At 41.3% G+C, this 24,538-nt stretch overlaps 1 protein-coding gene across 1 annotated transcript in view; it reads right to left on the reverse strand.

Moving 5' to 3' along the window:
• Positions 1-14,585: 14,585 nt before the first annotated feature.
• Positions 14,586-24,538, reverse strand: part of TPO (thyroid peroxidase) — a 155,032-nt gene continuing 145,079 nt past the window's right edge. The window contains exons 10-12 of the mRNA XM_075200837.1: positions 21,253-21,352; positions 17,065-17,185; positions 14,586-14,692 (exon numbers count right to left, since the gene is read on the reverse strand). Coding sequence (XP_075056938.1) covers positions 14,654-14,692; positions 17,065-17,185; positions 21,253-21,352 — 260 coding nt within the window. The 3' untranslated portion in view covers positions 14,586-14,653. The remainder of the gene's footprint in view (positions 14,693-17,064; positions 17,186-21,252; positions 21,353-24,538) is intronic.

A 24,538-nucleotide genomic window follows, 5' to 3' on the forward strand; every position in this document is an offset into this window, starting at 1 on the left:
TTTTTGACACCTAACGAGACTTTGGACAGATTGGGAGGGAGCCGTTCACAGCTTGTGGTCTTACACAAGGAGACCACGTGATGACATGATGTATCTTATGTAGACAAAGGCAACACATGAAAGCTCTTCATGCAGGTATATAGAAACATGAACTTCAAAGAAAATGCCTTCATATTTCCTATTTTGGGAAATCACTGTGCCACACCATACTGTGGGGCAGAAAACAAGGGATGTAAATTAAACTTACCAGTGGTACTAGAGACCAGCTGTAGTCAATTTACTTTGGGAAAGGTATGTCATATTGTTATAATTGCTTCATGGTTGGTATTTAAATGTGTGGGAGATTATGACTGGTTTATTGACGGGGAAGTTATGTCTCTGGGATATATCTGAGAAAAGTTAAGACAGGTCAAAACTTTAGGAATGGTCTTGATCAAACCCTAGGTGACATCCAGGAGACATTTCCGCCCCCACATAAGCATCCACACTGCTCCTGTGAATGCCATCCAATTTGATTTTGCTTAAAAACCTGTGTTGTGAAGGGACAAATTGTCAGTCTTTTGGGAAATCAATTATTATTGATAAGCTGTCCATCTTCAAGCCAATTTCCCTTGGTGCAGAATATACCACTTATCCGTAAGTTATACTCTGAATTAATTCCTTTATTTTAAATCTGTTTTTGTTACGTATGTCATGTCATCTTAGTTGTTTTTATAACCTTAAGCATTGTACTTTTTGTATATTAAATCTAAAAATGTAGTAGTGATGTCATTATTGCTCTAAACCAAAGGTGGCCAACCGCTCAGAAACCAAGAGCCCAAAAATATCTATAGATACTGCAAAGAGCCAACTTTACCTTACATATGTGTGTTTATATCTATCTATCTATCTATCTATCTATCTATATATATATATATATATATATATATATATATATATATCTATATATCTATATCATATACCCCGTATAAACATGCGCATACGTACCATACACACATACATTGAAAAAATTATTTACAATATCTAGCTAAACAAAAAAAAGAAAATATCCAAAACTGCCAAGATGTTCAGAATAATTGTCAAGTCAGCACTTCACAGCTCTTATCTAGCTGCTTTGTCCAGTGGAGTAGTGTTCAAAGGGCTACTTATAGTCTTTTAGCAGTAGACAGTAACTCACACTGCTACTGAATTCACAATCCATCACACATCTTAATGTGCTCCTCTGAGCTTTTTACATGCCCATTGGATCTCCCCACATGCCATCAGACTTCTCCACATACCATCAAAGCTACCCACATGCCCCTGAAATGCCTGTCAGATATTCCCACATGTCCATCAGACCTCCCCAATTGCCATCAGACCCCACTACATGCCATTATACCTTCCCTCCTGCCACCAGATTTCACCATATGGCATGAGACCTCCCCACATGACAACCACACCTCCCCTCCTGCCACCAGATTTCTTCACATGCCCCTCTGACGTCCCCACATGTCCATCAGACCTCCCCACATGCCATTATACCTCTCAACACACAATCAGACCTCCCCACCTGCCACCAGATTTCATCACATGCCCCTTACGTGTCATCAGACCTTCCCACTGTTACGCTGACGGTCTGTTCACAAACTCACAGAACTAGTTGGCGGAGGTCTTCACCTTTAGCAGCCGCGTTTCCCATAGAGCTTTATATGCTCATCGGTACTCAGATGCCCCCAGGACTTAACTCCAGATGTAATGTAAGTTTGTAATACAAAACTGTAGCAGCAGGCCAGGAGGCAGCGTAGATGGCAGCGGATGGTCAGACGAAAGCAGCAGTCAACGGTCACTAACAAACAGAATAATCAGGTAACACGCCAAAGGTCCGGGTCACAGGCAATACAGCGGTGTCCAAGGTACAGGCAAATGTATCAGGGTCACAGGCAAGCAGGCAAGATCCAAAGTACAGGCAGGAGTTATACACAGAAGTTCAATTCAGACAGTATACACCAAACAGCACATGAGCAGGTTAGCAGACAGGGAACTGGATGCTATAACCGGCAGTGAGGCTAAGCCCTCCCTCCCTTAAATACTTTGATGGGCCAATCAGAAAAGAGGAGGACAGGGTTGACAATCAGCCTCAGGAGGCTGCTAATTAATTTACTGGCTTAGAACTGGCACAGATAATAACATAAACCAGGAACATGTATAATTATATAAATTAACCAATTTAAACCATAGTAGAGCTCCCCCTGGTGATGGAGGATATCCCTACACCCTCCTACTCTATGCCACAAAGATAAGCTCAAGGAAAAATAACAGTGCATTGTAACCAATGCACGCGCCCGGCTGCTAGATCACGCCAGGATGTGGCGTACCGCCGCGGCTCGTGACAGTACCCCCCCTTGAGAAGGGGTTAAGGGACCCCTTAATCTAGTCTTATCTGGAAACTTCTGATGAAAATATCTTCTTAAGTCATTGTCATGCAAGTCCCTGGCAGGTATCAAGGATCTTTCTTCAGGGCCATACACCTTCCAGTGAACCAAATAGTGGAGTTGGCGTTGTACCCATTTGGAATCAAGAATATTTTCAATCACATATTCCGTGTGACCATCCACTATCACTGGGGCAGGTTTGCTTGGCTGTTTCCTGAGAAACCTCCGGGAAGTAAGAGCTGGCTTCAATAAGGATGCATGGAACGTACGGGGTATCCTCAAAGAGTTGGGCAGTTCCGACTGAAAAGCAACAGGGTTAATCTTCCTGATGATCTTAAATGGACCAATGTATCTGGGTCCGAACTTAAAGGAAGCCTGGCGGAGCTTGATGTTCTTAGTGGAGAGCCATATTCTGTCCCCTACCTTGAACTTACAAGGACGTCTGAAGCGATCCTTAAATAACTTGGCTCGAGACGCAGCTTGCTTCAAAGATAAGTTTATCTTTTTCCAAATTCTCTTCAGAGAATAAGCAATGTGTCCGATCCCATGGTTGGTTGGTTGTTATGATGTCAGAAAATGAAACAGACTTGGGATGTCTCCCATAAATGCAGAAAAATGGGGCATAACCAGAGGAATAGTTTGGTGAATTATTGTAGGCAAATTCTGCCCATAGCAGGTATTTTACCCAGTTGTCATGTAATTCAGAAATGTAGCATCTTAAATACTGTTCCAAAGACTGGTTTACCCTTTCCGTCTGCCCATTAGTTTGCGGGTGATAGGCTGATGAAAAACTTAGTTAAATGTCAAGCAAGGCACATTGAGTTACTCTATCTGATACAATATTAGTGGGTATTCCATGTAATCTGAAAACATTTGTAATGAACAGAGGAGCCAAACACTTAGCAAATGGTAGCTTTGGTAAAGGAACAAAATGAGCCATCTTACTAAAGCGATCGACTATCACCCAAATGCAATTACACCCTTTAGACAAAGGCAAATCCGTCATAAAATCCATGGAAATGTGGGTCCATGGAACACTGGGCACAGGTAAAGGAATCATCTGTCCCATGGGTAAATCTCTGGGTGTTTTTACTCTGGAACAAATCTCGCAGGACTGTACAAAGTCTCTAATGTCTTTCTTCATAGAAGGCCACCAAACAGAACGAGAGGGTAATTTAATAGTCTTGGTGATACCTGGATGTCCAGATATTTTGCTGTCATGGACATCATACAAGACAGACTGTCTCAGGCCAGCTGGCACAAACAACAAATTGGGAGGCATGGAAGCCGGTGCCTGATCCTGAACTGCCTGTAACTGGGTTGCCAAATCCTGAGTTAGCCCTGAAACAATTGTTTGAGAAGGTATGATAGAAGTGTTATAAAGGGGATCCTCATGTTTCTGTAAAAAACTTCTGGATAAAGCATCTGCCTTTAAATTCTTAGAACCAGGATGATATGTGATCACAAAATTAAATCGAGAGAAGAAAAGGGAACAGTGCGCCCATTTAATGGCCAGCAACTCACGATTTCCCACATCATAATTTATCTCTGCTGCTGAGAATTACTTGGAGAAGAATGCACATGGGTGCAACTTCTCATCAGAACTGGACACTTGTGACAGAATTGCCCCCACCGCAACCTCAGAAGCATCCACTTCAACAGTGAAAGGTAGCTCTGTATCAGGATGTTTGAGGATAGGAGCAGAAACAAAGGCTATTTTAAGAGTCTCAAATGCTTTGGCAACTTTTGCTGGATCAGCTCCTTTCTTAGTTAATTGAATGATAGGTGCCACAATTACTGAAAAATTGCGAATGAATCTCCTGTAGTAATTGGCAAATCCGAGGAACCTTTTGATGGCTTTTAGGTTACTGGGAAGGCTCCAATCAGTGATGGCTCGGACTTTGGCTGGATCCATCGTAAATCCGTTGGCAGAAATGAAATACTCCAAGAATGCCACAGTGGAGACTTCAAACTCACATTTCCCTAATTTGGCAAATAGATGATTATCTCTAAGTTTCTGTAGTACCAAATGGACTTGTTCACAGTGTTGGGGCAAAGATGAGGAATAGATCAAGATGTCATCCAGATACACAATGACAAATTTACCCAGATAATCCCGTAGTACATCATTGATCAAATCCTGTAACACGGCTAGCGCATTAGAAAGACCAAACGGAATAACACAATACTTGTAATGTCCAGAATGAGTGTTGAAAGCGGCCTTCCATTCATCGCCCTTCCGTATGCGTTTCAAATTGTATGCTCCATGTAAATCAATTTTAGAAAATACAGAAGCACCTCTTAACTGGTTGAACAACTGAGAATTCAGTGGCAGAGGATATTTGTTTTTAATGGTGATCTGATTCAGGATTCAGACCTCTGTAATCAATGCATGGTCGTAAATTTCTTTTTGACAAAGAAAAATCCAACACCCAGGGGTGAATGAAAAGGTCTAATGACCCTTTTTTCAGGTCCTCAGAAATATAGTTTTCCATGGCTTTGGTCTCTTCCATGGAAAGAGAATATAAACGAGTCTTAGGAAATTTACTCCTGGGCTAAATATCAATAGTGCAGTCATACGGGCGAAGTGGTGGTAATGTATCTGCAGCTTGCTTGGAGAAAACATCAGCAAAATCTTGATATTGCAGCGGGAGTGTGGGACCTGATTTGACCGAAGCAATAACAACCTTAACAGGTGTTGCTAGGCATGTCCCTTGGCAGTTTTTCCCCCATGCCACCAGTTCTCCTGTGGACCAATTAAGGACTGGATGGATTCTTATATTGTGGATATCCACCAATCTCCAATAATGTGGTATACAAAATAATCATTCCCAGTCAGCCATGGAGGATTCCTCTTATCTATATATATTTAAATGAATTACAACGCCGTCAGTGAAGATAAACAATAGCCGGCAGATCTCGGTGTGTTGAGTGATAGTTCAAATAACCATCAAATATCTATTTACCTTTATAGAGCAGAAAGACGAGTATGTATTGAGGGGATACCGAGATGGCAGAAATAACCCCAACTCTCCGTGTCATTTCCGACACGTTGCTCCCAAAACCTGGCAGCCAGCAAGTTGCTACCTGAGATTAATATATGGATTTATATGTAGGTCTCTAGCTCAGTCTTCTTAATTTTTACATTATATATCACAAAACATTATCCAGAGCATATCCTCCTCCTCACTGTAACCTGAAACCACCCAATCACATCTTCGCCCCAAGCTTCGCCAATTTGTACATGGGCGCCTTTAAGAGTCAGTACATTTGGGGTGGCCCTTTCGGGGCGAACCTGGTCCTCTATGGGCGTTTTATAGATGATCTTTTTATTATTTGGAAAGGTGGTAAGGATTTAGCACTCCAGTTTGTTTCCTTTCTCAATCACAACACTTTTAATTTAAAATTTACTTATACCTTTGACCCATTTAGGGTCAACTTTTTGGATATTGCCCTTTCTCATTGTGGGGAGACGATTGTTTGTTCCAACTATAATAAACCAGTCGATGCTTGCAATTTTCTGCACTACTCAAGTAGCCACTACCACCCCTGGAAAAACAATATTCCAAAGAGTCAGGTGTGTAGGCTCAGAAGAAATTGCTCCTTATACTCAGATTTTTCCAAACAATCGAAGGAGATGCTTGAGCAATTTAAAGGTAGAGGTTATCCGAGTGATATATTGGAGGGAGCAGAAACTTTTGCCTCCACTTTAGATAGGACCTCCCTTTTGGATATGAGGAAAACCAGTACAAAGAAATATATTAAGAAAGACACACCTTCTACATTTAATACAAAGTCACGCCAAATTAGAAATATTTTATGTTCCAATTTTGGTATGCTAAAGCAAGATAGCCTCTTAAACAATTGTTTGGATGATAAGCCAATGGTGGTTTTCAAAAAGAATTTAGATCTCAAGAGGATTCTAGCTCCAAGTCTTTTGAGAAAAGAAGCAAATGCTTCGAATGAATGTTGGTTACCTAAGAAGCCTACGGGCTGCTTCCGTTGTAATAGAACTACCTGCCTTACCTATAAATTCCTTGTGAATAAGTCAAAATGTGTTATGTCGAGTTCCCTAAACATATCCTTTCCTATCAAGAGTTTTATTAACTATGAGACATCTTATGTGGTATATGTCTTGAAATGCAAATGTGAACTGCAATATGTGGGGAGGACCACTAGAACCCTTAAAGAACGGTTTAGGGAACATAGAAGCAACATCTTAAATAAACTTATGGTACATAGTGTTTCCAGACACTTTGCTGAGGTCCATAACAGTGATCCACTGGGTCTGTCTGTAATAGGGGTTGAACATGTGGAGAATACTGCGAGAAGAGGTGACAGATTCTCCAAACTGTGTCTTAGTGAGTCGGCTTGGATATTCAAACTGAAAACCCTCAGTCTGAAAGGACTCAATGAAGCTTTAGATCACCATAGCCTAGATTAATTTATTTAGTTCCCCTGATTGTTTGCTATGCTTTACATGGTACCCCCATGTAGGGCGAAATCGTTCCCCTTTCCTTTCCTCTCCTCCCCCCCCTCCCCCCCTTTTCCTCCCCCATCATATTTTTCTTAGAATTGAACATTGTCCTGTGGTTGTTTATGTGTATGCATATTTTTGCATACATGTATTCAATTATTGTTTATTGTTCTCTATTTTGTATACTAATTGGAATCTATTTTGGATTTTATTAAGCACTGATGTGTTTTCAGGAGGTTATGTTTATTTAGTGATTATCATGAGATTGGTTGTACCATTTCAGTATTTTTATTTTTAAGTATTTTATTATATTTACATTTTCAATTTTAATTAAATATGAGATGAGACATACAACAATATCCATTGTTTAATATATGTTTTTAATTGTATTTTGATTTCTACTCTATGATGGGCATATTGGAGGAAACGACTTTGAAGCTAGGAGTGAATAGAGATAATTCATCAGTAATTACATATGTCTGGTTCTAATTACCTTGATTACATGAGCCTCTATTTAAGATCAGCCAAGGAATTTCAGAGTAAGCTTTGAAAAAGTCCCGCTCCAGGGACGAAACGCATCAGCTACCAGCCATTTGGAAATATTTTGGAGAACTAAGGACTCTTTCTATCTTACGGATGAACAAGGAACCAAAAGCCAGCAGGAACTGTGTTTCACTACATCAGTTTCCGGACAGTACGTTCAGTAGGTGCATCTACGCGATCTGGGTAGAGACTTGTCTTGATTTGCGACACGGTAAGAAGAAGTTACCATTCATTTCCCAATCAACGGATTATCCCGTGTGAACTCACCACACCGTGCATATCATCTTTATTCCCACGATGAATTAGTTTGAACGTTGATGTGGGTAAGATCTATTCCCCAGAGGGATATATTCTTCCCGAGTATAACGCTGTCCGGACAGAGGTATATTTACCATTACACACAGACACTTACTTCTGAGTATTTGGTGTTTGGACTAAGCTGGTTTATCATTTGGATATTTTCCTATTGGGCATAATTTTTTTTTAGCCCCATGTAGGGATGTACATTTGTGGATATGATTTAGATTCAACATGATGTGAATATATCTATCTCCATATTCCTCTGTCCAAGCTCTTAAGGAACCGATTTTCATCTATATATGTACTAGTTCTCTATATTCCCCTTGAGATATTTTCACTTTATTTTATTTCAATTTATTTTATTTTTGGTGTATTGAATGTATTGTAATAAATGGATTTATATTTAATGTAAAATCAACCAATCTCAGGTTTTATTTCTGGCTGATTTACCACTTCCTCCCCAGCGCCATTTTTCTATCTTTCACCCAATCACATCTACTTCCTGGCCAACAATGACCACTGAAATCGGGTCAATGTAGGTACACACGGTGACCAGTAGTAGCCAAAAGTAGTTCAGGTATGAAGAAGAGAGATTTATGGGCAGCTGCAGGACACCACTTTCATCCATCGACTGGTCAGTTGGGTATCTGAGTACAAGGACGTGCAGTAGAGGTAGATTGATATATGCTTAGAGTGGAAGGGAATCACTGGTTTGTATAGAAACTTCCTGACATGGTGCTTCCATGAAAATGCATGCTGCTATCATCCCTCTACATAAACCACAGGGTGGAGCACATAAACAGAACAGAAGCATTATGGAGGCACCCTTGGAAGAGACGTAACCTAAACAAATATATATGGAAATCATGCAAACATAATAACATAACAAATAATATAAACAATCAATAAAATAGGATAGTCAGGAATAGATGCTCAAACTTTTTAAGGCTTTTCAAAAATGTAAAAATCTATTTTTGGTGTAACGATCATCCTATGTATTTAACAACCGCTAAACAAAACTTTGACGTTTGAATTTGCAGTTTAAATTTGAATTTCTCACTGGTAGGTCACAGTTCAAATAAACATTTATATGCTTCCTTATCAGCCTGTTTAAACTAAAATTTGCTAAATTTTATAGTATTTGTATTGTTTTTAAACGTGAGCAAAAATCATTACTGTGTTTAAATTCAAGTTTGAAGTTTAAATTGTCCTTCTCATGAAAAAAAATTAAAATACTATACAATGTAGCCATTTATGCTCATCTATGCTAGCACATGTTCACGTTGCTCAACTTAAGCTCTAAGGCTAATCGCAAATGGCAATGGTAAACATTGCATTTTTACACAGCAGGAAGCATAGGTGCGAAAAACCAGACACACCAGCATTGCTGTACACTGTGAACACTGCCAACAGCTTTTACATAATGAATCTGCCTGCTGTGTACATGAAAATAGCATATAGCACAAATAACCTGTGTGCTGTTCAGGGCCTGACTATCCAATAGGCAGCCTAAGGCGCAAGGCTTTTGCAAAAGTGCAAAACTTTTGTGGAAGCAAAACCGTGACAGGGGGAGGTATGCCTCCATTCTGCTATTAAGTTCTGATTTTAAAGAAAAAGATTGCTGTGATCCTTTTAAGAAGCCAAGTGTAGCTGCGTTTTGAAAATAAGGGAATATACACATTGGGGAGAAGAGGATGAATGAAGCTGGATTTTAAATTAAGGATGAGTTAGTTTTTACCTACTTCGTATTAGCATATCTAAAGCTGGGTACACACTACACTGTTTTTGTCCAATAATCGGCTCAATCAGCCGACATACGTTCGTTCAAAAGTCGGGTCAGTGTGTGCAGTGACACGATGGTCGAAAGTCTGCCCAAATGGACGATTGTCGCCTCATTCGGTTGGTCGTACCGTTTAATATTTTTGTTCCAATCTCGTTTCCGCTGTGTAGTGTGTATAAACTTCCGACCGATCCACAACAGTGAGTATGAAATTACAGTCATTGCTCACGACAACATGGCTGTAAAAAGTCACTCAAGGGTTGTCCGCTCTTCCCTTTATCGCCCTTAACAAGGCTAGTGTGTATGCAGTCCATGGACCGAGCGATCGGACCATCGATCACATGTAAAATCGCTTGGCATAAAAAGTTGGTTGAAATTTCTGTAGTGTGTACCCAGCTTTAGACGGGGAGGGGACACTCTGAGCATATTAGCCTAGGGCGGCCTGAACCCTTAATTAGGTCCTGGTGCTGATAGCTGTCGATGTAATAATTAAAAAACCTATATTGTCAATTAGTTCAACAGAATGAACTAATGAATTTGAATTTTATGTGTCTATGCTTTAATAGGAAAAGTACTGACCTTTCTCTAACATTTTGCACAACACAGAAGACAACAAGTTATATAATGTACATATGTTCTTCATTTCACAATATAAGGCCAAAGGAAATATTTGCTCCAAATAAGGTCAAGAAGCCCCTTCCAAAAGACCCCTACAAGAACATGTCACTTTAATGAAGATTAATGATAGAGACTTAGGGCTAGATTTACTAAGCTGCGGGTTTGAAAAAGTGGGGAAGTTGCCTATAGCAACCAATCAGATTCTAGCTTTCATTTATTTAGTACCTTCTACAAAATGATAGCTAGAATCTGATTGGTTGCTATAGGCAACATCCCCACTTTTTCAAACCCGCAGCTTAGTAAATCTAGCCCTTAGAGTGTCAGCAGCGATGTAACTGGGAAGGTGTGTTTTAAGTAATGATGGGTAACATTTTCTATAAAAGAAAGACTTAATCAAATATAGATTGTCAATTGGCATTTGAGACCCTGGGCGTATGTCTGCTTCCTCCAATATGGCTGTATCTATGCATACAATCTTTAAATAAAGAATATAAATATTATATTTTGGAAACCTGCTCATTTCAATTATTATTTAAAGAGAAGAATAGGAAAATCTTATACATAGCCTACTCAGAGCAGTGTATTGTGGGGTGGTGATGAGTGTGTAGAGCCCCTTTACTGCTAGTTACCAGCCCGGTTTAAGGCTCTGTTTGGTACGGGCTGTTCTAGTCCTGTTTACAATCTAGTACAGTGAGTGAATATAGATTGTTTCTAACCCTGCCCATAGAGATGATGGAAAATCAAAGATTTGCGATAGATCAGAACATTTCACAGAAGTGGAAATTTCCGACAATACAATATTTAAGTTCTTCTTTTGCTTTGCCATTCCGCACATATATAGTCTGTTAATAGAGTTGGTACAACATCGGTCAATTCATTATGCTGCGTGGTGTAGTTTGGCGTGGGACTGGGATTACTTAAAGAAGACCGTGCTAATTTTCACACCCAAGGGCTTAAGGAAGTGACTATTTCATGGAACAGTTTTGAGAACTTTGCTCCTCTCTACTTGTTCACTTTATAGCTGCTTACACATGAACGTCTCTGAGCAAGAAAAAACAAATATAGTAGATGCTCAGACTTCAGTGAAATTTGCAAAAACAATATTAATTCTGAAGCAAGTAGCATGAATAACATATAGCTAGTATTTATATACTATTAAATCAGACATTGTTAATTTGTGATGACAGGTGCAATTGAACACAAAAGTAATAATTTAGTGAATAAAAACATTTATTCAATTGTAGTAGTTCCAAGTATTCCACTAGATGGCACTGTTTGCTCACACTATGTAGTGTTCCATTCTCAATGTCTATTGTTAGAGTGGAAAAATTATATTTTTAATGCATATCATGACGATTTCTATTAAATATGATGCGTTGATGCTTATACATGCCAGAAAACAACCACTGCACATTTATTTGAATGGAAGTGATCTCTACTTTAATGGTATAATTAATTGTAGTGCAAGATGCTGGGACTTCTGTTTCATATTAAGCTGATGGCATTTTATTATCCTTTAATATCAGAACTGCCACTATGATTTTTACAAAATATTATAGCACTAAAGGTTTAAAAGCTAAAAGCTAATTATGTTCAATGTTATCTTGGCTAAGTCAAGTAGCTATTTGCTACAGCCAGAATTTTTTTGTGTGAATAGAACATGTGCTAATTGGAGATGAGCTAAATATTCACATTATTCTGCATTTTGGCTGAGAATTTCACATGTTTTATTGGTGGAGCTTGAATGTTGTGTTCTGAACAGGATTCCTGTTATCATTTTTGTTCCTCCTACACTTTATTACCTACTTGCCAACTTATGACAAGTATGATCCGGGAGCTGCTGAGGGAAGGTGGGCGTGCAGGGGGAGGGGCTCCGAAAATTGTGTCATTTTGGCCCCGTCCTGTGACATAATGTCGCAAAACGCATCATTTTACAGATGATTTACGATTCCCGGTGAATCGCGGCGTTTTGGACCTAATTCTGCCCACTTCACTAGGAAGTGGGCTGATGCGGGAGATTGCCACACTCTCCCGGGAGTCCATGAGACTCACCCGAAATGCGGGAGTCTCCCGGACATTCCGGGAGAGTTGACAAGTATGCTTTATTATATTCCAACCAAACCCACAGCAGAAATAAATGACACTGATGTCCTAGCTCTATTTATAGACTTTGAATTAATTTACTAATACAGCCCCTCCTTCCATTATCCATTGTAAAGCTGTGAACACCACTGATAACTATGTGTAGATTTCGCCCTGCGCTCCCTGCATGGCAGAGCAATACAATGGGGCATATACCTCCCAACTTTCCTTTTAGTTGGGACAAAAATAAATGATGGTGATGATGATGACAGTGTCCTGAATGTGCGGGACTGAGTCACACATTCTACCCCAGGCTGTGATTAATTTTCCAGCCTGCTTTCTCCCAGTGCAATTAATTTCTCACCCATTATCTGCTCCCCACACAGGAGTATTCCCTCCATTTCCTCTCCCTCCCATGCAAGTTGGTTCTCACTCTCCCTATCCCCCCTAATGCAATTCATTTTTGCCATGCTCACTCACTTTTTGTAGTCCCTTGTAGCCTCAGTCACTAAGGAGGTTACGGGCCAGTTATGTGCAGCACGTTGCAGGCAAGTTATGTCCGGCACAGATATTATATTCAGATTATAATGAACCTTTCACTGCTTTGCGGGAGGCTCTAGGTGATATCATCTGGCTGCAGTAAAGTTTCAGCCCCCTGTTCAGGCGAGTTATGCATGGCATGTTGCAGGCAAGTTATGCGTGGCACATCGCAGGCGAGTTATGCACGGCACATCACAGGCGAGTTATGCACGGCACATCGCAGACGAGTTAGGTGCAGCACGTATATTATATTAGGATTATAAGGAACCTTTCCCAGCTTGCAGGCGAGTTATGCGCGACCCTTTTCAGGCAAGTTATGCGCGGCACTTCGCAGGAGTGTTATACGCGGCATGTCGCAGGCAAGTTATGTGCAGCACATTACAAGCCAGTAATGCGCAGCACAGATATTAGATTCAGATTATAAGGAACCTTTCACAGCTTTGCAGGAGGTTCTAGCTGATATCACCTGGCTGCAGTAAAGTTTCAGCCCCCTGGAGTCCCCTGTATAGTCTCCATTCAACAAGTTATAGAGTGATTGACAGATCTGCTTTATAGCTGGTCCTGTGGCAGCAAAAACCACAGTTCCACAGATAGCCACAACATCTCCATTCCAGATGGATGTGATAAGCAAGCTTATACAGTGGTTCACAATTTGGGTTAATAAAGCTTTTGACCCCCCCCCCCCCCCATCCATTATACCGCTCTTTATTTTTCCATAAAAACTTCAGATCTATTGCTAGCATAAAGATGTGATGCAGACTGTGTTTCTGTTGTATGCAATGGTTTCCTGTTGTCATCCGCTGGGTGTGTGTGTTGTGTGTGTATAACATATACAACGCTGACAGCACCAAGCATTATCAACCAACCAGAAGTGGCAATTTATCATCATCATTATTAATTTCTATCTTACACCAGGGGTAGAACACCCGCAATATATATAATTCAATCTATATCTGCATTCAGGTTTATATTGGTCGCATTTACAAGAATGCGCCCTTACGGCAATTGGCCTGCACTTCTACACCCCTTTACCTCCTGTATATCCACCTCTATAAGCACCTCTATAAGCATAAGACTTTACACGAGATGTATCTGACTTTACATACAGATGTAAGCACAAGTCTTTTTTTGCGCATGCGCAGTAGTAGCATTTGCATTTTATACTACACAAATGGCCTTGTGTCCAACTCTACATAATGCTCTTAGGATCTCTGTCTCTGTATGTCTGTGTATATTTTACATGTGACTACTTAGGGGGGATTCCTCCGCCAGAATCCACCCCCCACTCTGGAATCTCACTCTGCTGTAGAATGAGGAATGGAATAAAATTCAGGACTGGGGATTGCTTGAGTAGAGAGAAGTTATTGGATGAGGCTAACTTCTTTCCACTCGACCAATCAGTGCTCAGGGCAGAATCACAGGAGCCTTTGGTGGCGACACACAACCCTTCTGTTACTCAGTTAGGCACGCCCCCTCCATGGCATGACCACACCCTCCCTGGACTCAAGCAACTTTCTCTACAAATCCCGTGTCTGACCCTATTGTTTATGAAAGAATGCTGAAATTCACAATTTTTGTAATTAGAAATTACTTGTAGACACCTTGTGCAGAAGATAGGGAAGGCAGCTATAATATTATAGTAAATCGAATTTCATAGATACATACAGGTAAATTGACATATTACATTCACAAATGGTGACAATGCATTCTATTTATTTTTCTTAAGCAGAACAGTACAGGATTAGAGACAATGACCCATTGCATCACATATTTCTACGACAGTACCCTTATAGTTGTTCAAATTTCTGAAAAAAGTATGTTTATTTTTCCAAATGTCAGGTGGAGGTGCCGGCTCAGAGCGGTATGTTTTACTGTTACGTCTGTGTTTTGTTTCTTTCATTATACATGTAGTATAATGTGATGACCATTGTTTGTCTCCTGAAAAAGATAAACACTGTGTTAGACGACAAAATCATCCTTAATCGGTGTCTAAAGCAGAGCACAGTATTGAAGCCTTAAAGTGAACCTGTTGCCAACAAATAGTGGAACCAGACATTTATTTTGTGAAATGAAAATGTAGTCACTAGGTCACACTAAGCCTCAGTGATTGAGGTACACAGTAAATTGATATGTTACATTCTAATAAATATTGTTCACCCCAAAAAATAACTTCCTCCACTGGGTATAGGTGATTGCTCCACATTAATGACTTTGCAGTCATGAGTGGCGTAAAATGGTAAGCCTGGAGCCTACCAGGGTGCACTGCCTTCCCCTTACCATCCGACAGCTCAGCAGGATCGGAATAGGCGCAAACTCCAGCAGGGGGATCACTTTATGTAAGTGAGGAGCATATGCCAGGCAATCTGATTTACATTTGGACGTACGACACTTTGCAAAACATATCTTGCTGGATTCCGCACTGCTCATGCCTAGGAGCGGATGCTACTCTAATGTATGCAATTGTTGGCAATTCATATCCATACACCTGGCGCCCTAAGACTTGAGGGGCAAAACGGAGGAGGGAAGAGGTGGAGTAATGTAGGCAATGTACAGGTAGGCATATCAATGCAGAAGCGTCCGATTCAAGTTCTGTGTCTGTCATAATTACGCTTGTTTTCAGCCGTATCTTTTACACCTGCTGCAGGGCTGATGTAAGTGCTGGATGATAGTGATGAGCGACACAGCGTAGTCTTTCAATTTAAAATTAAATGTAGGTGTGCCACTAGAACCACTGCATGGAACAGAGATATACTATTAAAATCCATTGTATGCACTGTATGTATTGAAGTGATCTTTATATATGTAAATAATGTTTCAAAAATTATTTTAAAAAATGGTTTATATTTGAAAATAAAAATGTTGTTATTTATTATACTGTTAACAGTTAATTTAATTTATGATAAAACACATTTTTATTGCAAATTTTCAGTGTGGCCAGGGTTAGTGACCAGGGTTAGTGGCTAGGGTTAGTGGCCAGGGTTAGTGGCCAGGGTTAGTGGCCAGATTGAAAAAGACTGAAAAATATTTGCACAATATTTTAGTTAATTTCTGGTATCACTGGTGCCTATTGAAAGGAATTTACCAACATGTCTGATGATGATGATGATCCAATCTGCTTTGATCAGATGATTATAGGGCATTGCGGTAGTTTTCGGTCACATACAAACAGGCCAATTGCCCAATAATGCTTGCGGTTTACCAGCATCAATTCGTCTACGTGCTTGCATTGGCTGTGTCCTTTCTGGTGGGGAATTGTACATGTGTAAGAATGCCTCTGGTTGTGTGAATGTGCACATGAGTTTCCATTGCTGTGTGTGGAATAGATGGTGAAATGCGTGGAGCATTGTTGGTCCTAATTTTGCGACAGTTTGTAGAGATGAATGCAAATGTAACAATCCTATTTAATGGGGTGTGATTCCAAAGACTGGAAAATGGACGTTCATCTTAAAATGCGCTTGTCAGGAAATTAGGCACACTTTCACAGACAGAGAAAGCAGTGGAGGTCTTCATGTTTTGTGGTTCATAACTAAGCCTTTTAGTCTATTTGGTGGTTCTGTCCTAAATGCTAAAATTTTAGACCAAGGGGTATATTTACTAAACTGCGGGTTTGTAACAGTGGACATGTTACCTATAGCAACCAATCGGATTCTAGTTAGCATTTAATTAGTACATTCTACAAAATGACAGCTAGAATCTGATTGGTTGCTATAGGCGACATCTCCACTTTTTCAAACCCGCAGTTTTGTAAATATACCCCCAAGACCCAAAAGTCAACTAAATCAGTTTTGGCTGTCACAGACTTCTTTCTTTATAATGATCCCTGCTAACTGCCCAGACTTGCTGATAATTGATGTAATCTAAAAAAAGGTAAACATAAACTAATGTATGGCAGCATGATTTGCTGTTCTAAGTAATACTACTATTTCATTAATAAGTGGAGAGTCAAATTATCCATCTGTTTTGTTAAATCACAGAAACACAGAATGCAATAAACACAGTGGTGTGGAAAAGTTTTTGCCCCCTTTTATTTTTGCATATTTGTCCACTTAATTGTTTCAGATCTTCAAACAAAATTGAATATAAGGCAAGGACAACCTGAGTTAACACAAAATACAGGTTTTAATTGGTCATTTGAACACGTATCCAGCCTATACACTTATCCAAAATCTATGTTACCCAAGTGAAAAATGAATTGCTCCCCTAAGCTTAATAACTTGTCGTGTCACCTTTAGCGCCAAAAACTGCAACCAAACACTTCCGATAAGTGGAGATCAGGTGACCGGGGTTTAACATTATGTAGCACAACTTACTTCGTGGAATTGTTCTAGAGGAATAGATGGAAATGACAGAGAAATACTTTGACATTTTAATCCATCCATTTTCAACTCTTCTCTACTGTCGGAATCAGCAGATTCTTTGAAGAAATATTTCCTGTGATATAAAATGTACAGTGGGGTAAGCATTGATTGTAAGTTGCTGATTACTGAAACAAGAGGGTGCATTCTGAAGTTGTGGAGAGAAATGGAGAGCAACACAATAGAGCACTATGCAGAAACTGCTGAAGATACATGAGATAGATTCTTAAAAAAACAGTGCATTGGTAGATAAAACAATGGAAATTCTCCCTTTATTCAATTCTATATTTCTAAGTAAAGAATGGATTAAATTTTAATTTAATGATTTCTCTGATTTTACGCATTATGCCCCTGTTGTATTTTACAATAGCTTTGCAGCAACACACTTGAACAAGATGGGCGGTTTTGTAACTCATTCATTGAACACCATTTCCGTTTGCAACTGAAGTATAGAACCTACAATTCTGAATATCTGCCTATCCTGATTGTTGATAGTACCATTTCAATAAATTTGTTATGAAGAGTATGCAACAGTATATCTATAATGAAGAAAACAGGTTTTGTGGGTAAGGATAGTGCAGTAAAGACAGTTTTCGACTAAAAATTAAATGTTTAGGTAGATGTAAGAAAGTTTAAATGGACAATATTTGTGTTTGATCATGTACAATATGCATATTTCAGCAGGTATGAGCATAGATAGATAGAGTTGTACAGCGTGGCTGCTCTAAGAATGATGGTGTTTGCAGCAAGGTGTAGTGTAGGGTAAACTATACCATAAATGTACAATGGAATGGGAGGACATGACTAGTACCTCGGAGATGGAGGTCATGCCTGGAACCTTGGAGCATGAGGCTGTGGGTGGCACCTTGGAATGGGAGGCAGAGGCTGGTACCTCAGAGCGGTAGGCAGGAACTGGCACCTTAGACCAGGAGGCAGAGGCTGGCACCTTAGAACAGGAGGTAGCGGCTGGCACCTCAGAGCAAGCAGCAGTAATAAAAGGTGGATCCAGAATAATGTTTTTACTGGGAGTTAGACTGGCTATAGCCTGTTCACCTGGGTACCTCTGTTTTGTATGTGGACATGACAGTAGGAAGTGTTTAGCACTAGCACAATAAAAACAAAGTTTCAAAGTTCTTTGGCAGCTACATTCTTCCTGTGAAAGAGGACTGTAAGGACCACCTCTAACTATAGATAGTTCTGCTGAAGGGGCATGATGATGTCCTGTAATAACTGGAGTCTGCGTTGTCAGTGAAGTTATTTCCGGGTAGGAATACGTTTCTGAGTGAGCACCGCACTGAACAACATTTGTGGAAAGTCCTTTAAGTTTGAAGTGACTTAGTCATGCAGGTGCAGTGGCAGAGAGGCAGTTGGACACAATGGATAAAAAGAGGGAGATAGGTTGGAGGAGAGAAAGATTTGTTTGTCACCTGGACATATCATTTGGTGGTCTCTTTCCTCTTCAGGGTGACAACCTATTACATAATGTCCAGTAGTGTAAATCACCCTCCATGATTATGACCCTCAATGCCGAAAAGACTTTTGACCATATTATATGGCCTTTTATGTTTAGAACTTTGCCACTGGTGTCTCTCCTTGTTACCATAATTCCACTATGAGGGTCTCAGCCAATGGCTATATTTCTTCCCCCTTTGTATTTAATAATGGCACACGCCAATCTGGTTGTCTTTCTCCCATAATATTTGCTCAGGTTATTGAACCATTAGCCTTCTATAAGGATGATGTTTCATTTACTCTTACAAACTCCATTACCTCCTTAAACAACCTTTTTGAAGAGATCATATGTTATGGTTCATTGTTGCACTAAAAATCATCACAGACGATTAGGTATTGGACCTAATCATTCCAGACACAGCAAAACATTTCCTTGAAACTAGCTTCAACTTAGGTGGCAAATACACAAAATCAAATAAACATCCACAATTGGTGTAAATGCAGGAAAGGTCTTGGGATAATGTATTTTGAAAAAGATTTATTTGGCTTCGCAGCTTGCCCATTGCATTCAATGGTAATCCCCTCCAGACTCTAACTTTTAGCAATAACTAGAAGTGGGATGTATGGATATACCTACTTTATTGATGCTACTAAGGCTTCTCTAATACCAACATCCCCCTCAATCAGGACCCATTGAGTTTTTTAATTATCCTTAACTATATGGGACTATGCTAATTAATTATACTTTTTATCCCCTTCACCATGTCCAGTTATGATTTGGAGTAATTTCCCCCTGATAAACATCTGCCTTTTTTTTGTTGCTTCCTGGTTGATTGGTGGACTATGTTTTTCAGATGATGTAGCTCCTCTGCAAACCTCTCCTACCATCTCTGACCTGCAGGACAAAGTCCGTACCAAAGAGTTTCTGTAATACTTACAACTCAGACATTTCTATCATTCCATTTTCATGATTGTAACCATCAGACCTCTACCCTCTGCCACAGACAGGCCTTCTCACACGGACTAATCTGCTTATTTGGTTATTTAAATTACTTCTATTAAAGTCCATCATCAGAGTTAATGAGAGATTGACTTAACTGAACAATTAGACAGAGAAGAATAGACTGATATTTTGGATAAACTGGTGAGCAGCTCTGTGTGAAAATCAAAGAAAATGCTTAGAAATGATTTCACTTTTATTAGTATGTTCCATCTACAGGTTGGGGAGCTTGCTCACTAAGAGGTTCTTTTCTACTTATTTGGTGCAGAAAGTTAAAGGGATACAGTGATTCTGGAATGGAACACTTGTATCCAGCGAATTGCTCATGTTGACATCACTTTTTCTCCCAAATTCTTTCTTCCTCTCCCGGTTACTGGGGCTTCTTGCCGCCAAAATAAACTTGTATGACACATAATATCAGTAATGTCAGATAGCTATAGACTTAAAATCCGGCTTCTCTGCCTCACATCAAGGAATTTGTAATATATTCTGACGTATATACATAATGGAATTATGACCTGTTTCTTTAGGGGCTCATCCACTTGATTTTGTAAGATTAGGGAGCACTGCATCTCATATGACAATATGAAGTTGTCCTTCCTATAGATGTATACCCATAAACACCAGGATTTCACTTACTCCACTCAGTCTACCTGGGCTGAGCTCAACCACCTCCTTACCTTGCGAAATATAATTTGCTATGAGACTTATTTGCTCACCCTCCTGACTTCTCCCTCTGGTTCCTTCAAAAATCCTTCTCCCCTTTAAACATTCCTACCTCTTGCATCTATCCTCCATTTTAATATTTTCTATATTAAAACAAAAAACTGGGTTCTTATTTGCTGTTTATAATTACAGGGTAACATATTTACTTCCTACTTGTTATCAACCAAGGTTGACTGTATTTAACGAGTTTGCCAACTTGTATTTGTACCTTTTACTTTGTTTCTAATACTCATCAATAAAACACTTTTCCTGACAGGAATTATTTAAAATCTCCTATATGAATGGGAATTTGCTCATTCCATTAACAACTATGGGGGAGTTTAATTACCTGAAGATCATGCAAGGCAATTAAATTGTAGCATTGCGTGACTGAGAGCCATCCATTAGGCAACCTAAGCTCCTGCTTAGGGCCCAGTGGACACTAAGTCCCCGATTGCCCTAACCTATTTTTACATGTTTGTTTTTTTTGGACAAACAGTGAGGGTAAAAGGGTGACAATATCAGTGTCTTGTCTAAAGCCCTAGGGTCGTAACCAGACTCTGCCATGACTGAAAGATCAACAAACTATTATGTAATTAAAAATCTATTGTGTAGCAGAGCAAATTAGAAATAATGAATTTCAAACTAAGCATTATTGTGATGATCATACATTCTGCATAGCCTAGCACTGAACTGATCAGGGAAAAAGACATGCAGATGTGACTTCGGCGGGTTAACACAGACAGTGATTGACAATTTTATCCAGGGAAGCAGAAATGACAGATGGAGCGCCACACACACAAGTATAGAGATGTAAGAGCAGGCAATATACTCTGTAAGGCATTCTGATGCTGGCAGGCTAATGACACGACATTGTCCATCATTTACAGGTGAAACTGAGAATATACAAGAGACTTGACATACAAATGAGTGACAATAAACAAATGTGGAATAATAAGTGGAAAAACATAGCAAACGCAACTTACCATCTGCAAACTATAATCCAGCATATTGCAGCCCAGGAAGCAAACAAAATAGCAACTAAAATAACAGATGCTATAGATGCTCGTGGAAGTCTTCCAGAATCTAAAGGTAGAGTGTTGTCAAAAAATATTGCTTTAATAGGATGTTATACAGTATAACTGACAAAATCGAAAACAATCACACAATTAAATTTTGCAATCATTTAGCATTACATTCACATACATAACTAAATTAACAGCCTAAACCCACAAAGCATTGCCTGGTTTTATAAAGATATTTAAAGATGTCATTAAATAGTGTTAGTTTTAGAACATCTTACAGTGGCCCTAATGTGCTACCATTTCGGGCATAATTGCAGATGTAAAACATTTTGTTTTAAGAAAAAATAGTTTACTTTTTTTTGCTTTCCCAAAAGCTAAATGATGAAAATATATTGTGACATTTATGTAGTCACAGTTGCAGTACAATTATTATAATAGTCACTTATTGCAAAGTGAAGGAACATTTAATCCATGACCCAGGAATTCAAAACAAATCTAGTTGTAAGCAATATATTTTGTTGAATAAAGCAATGCTAGCTAAGCTCACACTGAAAATAAACTTGTTTGTCTGTATCTTTTTGCATATTCATCATCATCAGCTGGGACCCAGCAGCCTCCTCTCTCCCGCAGCAGCTTGTCACTGACGTCGATATTCAGTGACAGCTGCGGGAGAGAGGAGGCTGCTGGGTCCCGGCGCCGCGCTGATTGGTAAGTTTCTGTGTTCTCTTTTTTTTTATGGCTGGCGCGGAGCAGAGTGAAAAGGATCGTGACAGCGGAGGGGGACAGCGGACAGCGGAGGGGGACAGCGGGCAGCAGATGGGGACAGCGGGCAGCAGAGGAGGACAGTGTGACAGCAGAGGGAGACAGCGGGCAGCAGAGGGGGACAGTGTGACAGCAGAAGGGGACAGCAGGCAGCAGAGGGGGACAGTGGGGCAGCAGAGGGGGACAATGGGCAGCAGAGGGGGACAGTGTGACAGCAGAGGGGGACAGTGGGCAGCAGAGGGGGACAGTGGGCAGCAGAGGGGGACAGTGCAGCAGAGGGGGATATTCAGTGACAGCTGCGGGAGAGAGGAGGCTGCTGGGTCCCGGCGCCGCGCGGATTGGTAAGTTTCTGTGCTCTCTTTTTTTTTATGGCTGGCGCGGAGCAGAGTGAAAAGGATCGTGACAGTGGAGGGGGACAGCGGACAGCGGAGGGGGACAGCGGGCAGCAGAGGAGGACAGTGTGACAGCAGAGGGAGACAGTGTGACAGCAGAGGGAGACAGCGGGCAACAGAGGAGGACAGTGTGACAGCAGAGGGAGACAGCGGGCAGCAGAGGAGGACAGTGTGACAGCAGAGGGAGACAGCGGGCAGCAGAGGGGGACAGTGTGACAGCAGAAGGGGACAGCAGGCAGCAGAGGGGGACAGTGGGGCAGCAGAGGGGGACAATGGGCAGCAGAGGGGGACAGTGTGACAGCAGAGGGGGACAGTGGGCAGCAGAGGGGGACAGTGCAGCAGAGGGGGACAGTAGGGCAGCAGAGGGGGACAGCGGGCAGCAGAGGGGGGCAGTGGGGCAGCATGACAGAGGGCTGAAGAGGGGGCAGCGTGACAGAGGACTGCAGAGGGGGCAGCGTGCCTGGGGGCAGAGTGCCTGGATACAGAGGGGGGCAGCATGACAGGGTGCAGCGTGACAGGGTGCAGCGTGACAGGGTGCAGCGTGACAGAGGGCAGAGAGGGCAGCGTGAGAGAGGGCAGAGGAGGGGCACAGTGTGACAGAGCAGAGGAGGGGGGACAGCGTGACAGAGGGCAGAGGAGGGGACAGCGTGACAGAGGGGGCAGCGTGCCTGGATGCAGTGGGGGCAGCGTGCCTGGATGCAGAGGGGGCAGAGTGTCTGGATGCAGAGGGGCATTTTTGCATACAACTAAATAAGTATTTTTGTCCTGACCTAAATACTTATTACAATTTTTTGACCCAACTACTTCTAAAACAGGACTGCTCAGTAATTATTTTGGAGGGGTGCCTTGAAAAAATTTGGAGACTCTAAGGGTGCCACGAACTGCAAAAGTTTGGGAACCACTGGACTAAGGTCAATTTAATAGCAGCCAATTAACCTACTAGTATGTTTTTGGAGTGTTTGAGGAAACTGGAGCACCTGGAGAAAGCCCACGCAAACATGAGAAGAAAATACAAACTCCACCCAGAAAAGAACATGGTCGGGAATCAAACTCATGACCCCAGTGCTCTGAGACAGAAGTGCTAACCAATATAAAGTAACTTAATAGGAAGTTGTTGTTAGGAACTCCCAAGCCAGTACAGTGAAACTCGGGGACTACTCTGAAGGCCCGGTGTTCGCTGGAGCCCCTAGTGGTGGGGACAGACTGGGCTGCGGGCCGACCGAGGGTCGAGTAACGTATACTGGCTTAAAGGAGTACCCAGGAGTGGAGTGATTGGTGGGCTGCAGTTAAGAAGAATCCTAGGTCAAAGGGTCACAAGCACAGATGCAAAATCCAGAGACAAGCGAAGGGTCAGACACACAGGCAGAGAAGCAAAATCCGAAATCCAGGCAAAAGGTCGAGGTCAGAAGAGAAGGGTCACAGGTCCAAGAACAAGCAGGGGTCAAAACACGGGTAGTCAAATCCAAGGTAGCAAGAACCAAATGGATAGCACAAGCAGGCAGCAGGACTGAGGACAGAACGCTATAACCGGCAGTGAGGCTGCAGACCTCACTGCCTTAAATACCAGTAGTGGCCAATCAGAACCTAGCTCTGAAATCACATGGGCAGGCTCAACCCTACCACATTAATCAGCCCACAGGCTTGTGGGCGCTTCTGCGCATGCGCCTGGCTGTTCCCGGCTGCCGGGACGCAGCGCCCCTGAAGTTAGTGTCCGACCGTTGCCCTGGCAACGGTCGGGTAAAGGCAGGAAGTGACGTCCCGGTCGCCATAGCGATGACAGGGACGCCTACAGGAACCAGGTGAGAGTCGCGGCGGTGCCCGCGGCCGCCGCGACTGCGACTGCTAACAGTTGTGCCACTATGTTTGCCAGTATAGCCAGTATGTGCTGTGGCTATTGACTCTACCAATGTGTGGATATATGCGGGAGGGAACCATCTGCACATGAGGGAATCATTGCTCCACAAGAAAGTCACACAACTGATGCCTGAATAATCGTGGTGGCAAATGTTGCCTCAGGCCGCATTCCAGAAGATCCCAGAATATGATTGATTGGGTTTAAGTCTGGTGGCTGAGAAAGTCATGACGTATAGATA

Source organism: Mixophyes fleayi, chromosome 3 (genome assembly GCF_038048845.1).
Source record: "Mixophyes fleayi isolate aMixFle1 chromosome 3, aMixFle1.hap1, whole genome shotgun sequence".
Lineage (NCBI taxonomy): Eukaryota > Metazoa > Chordata > Amphibia > Anura > Limnodynastidae > Mixophyes > Mixophyes fleayi.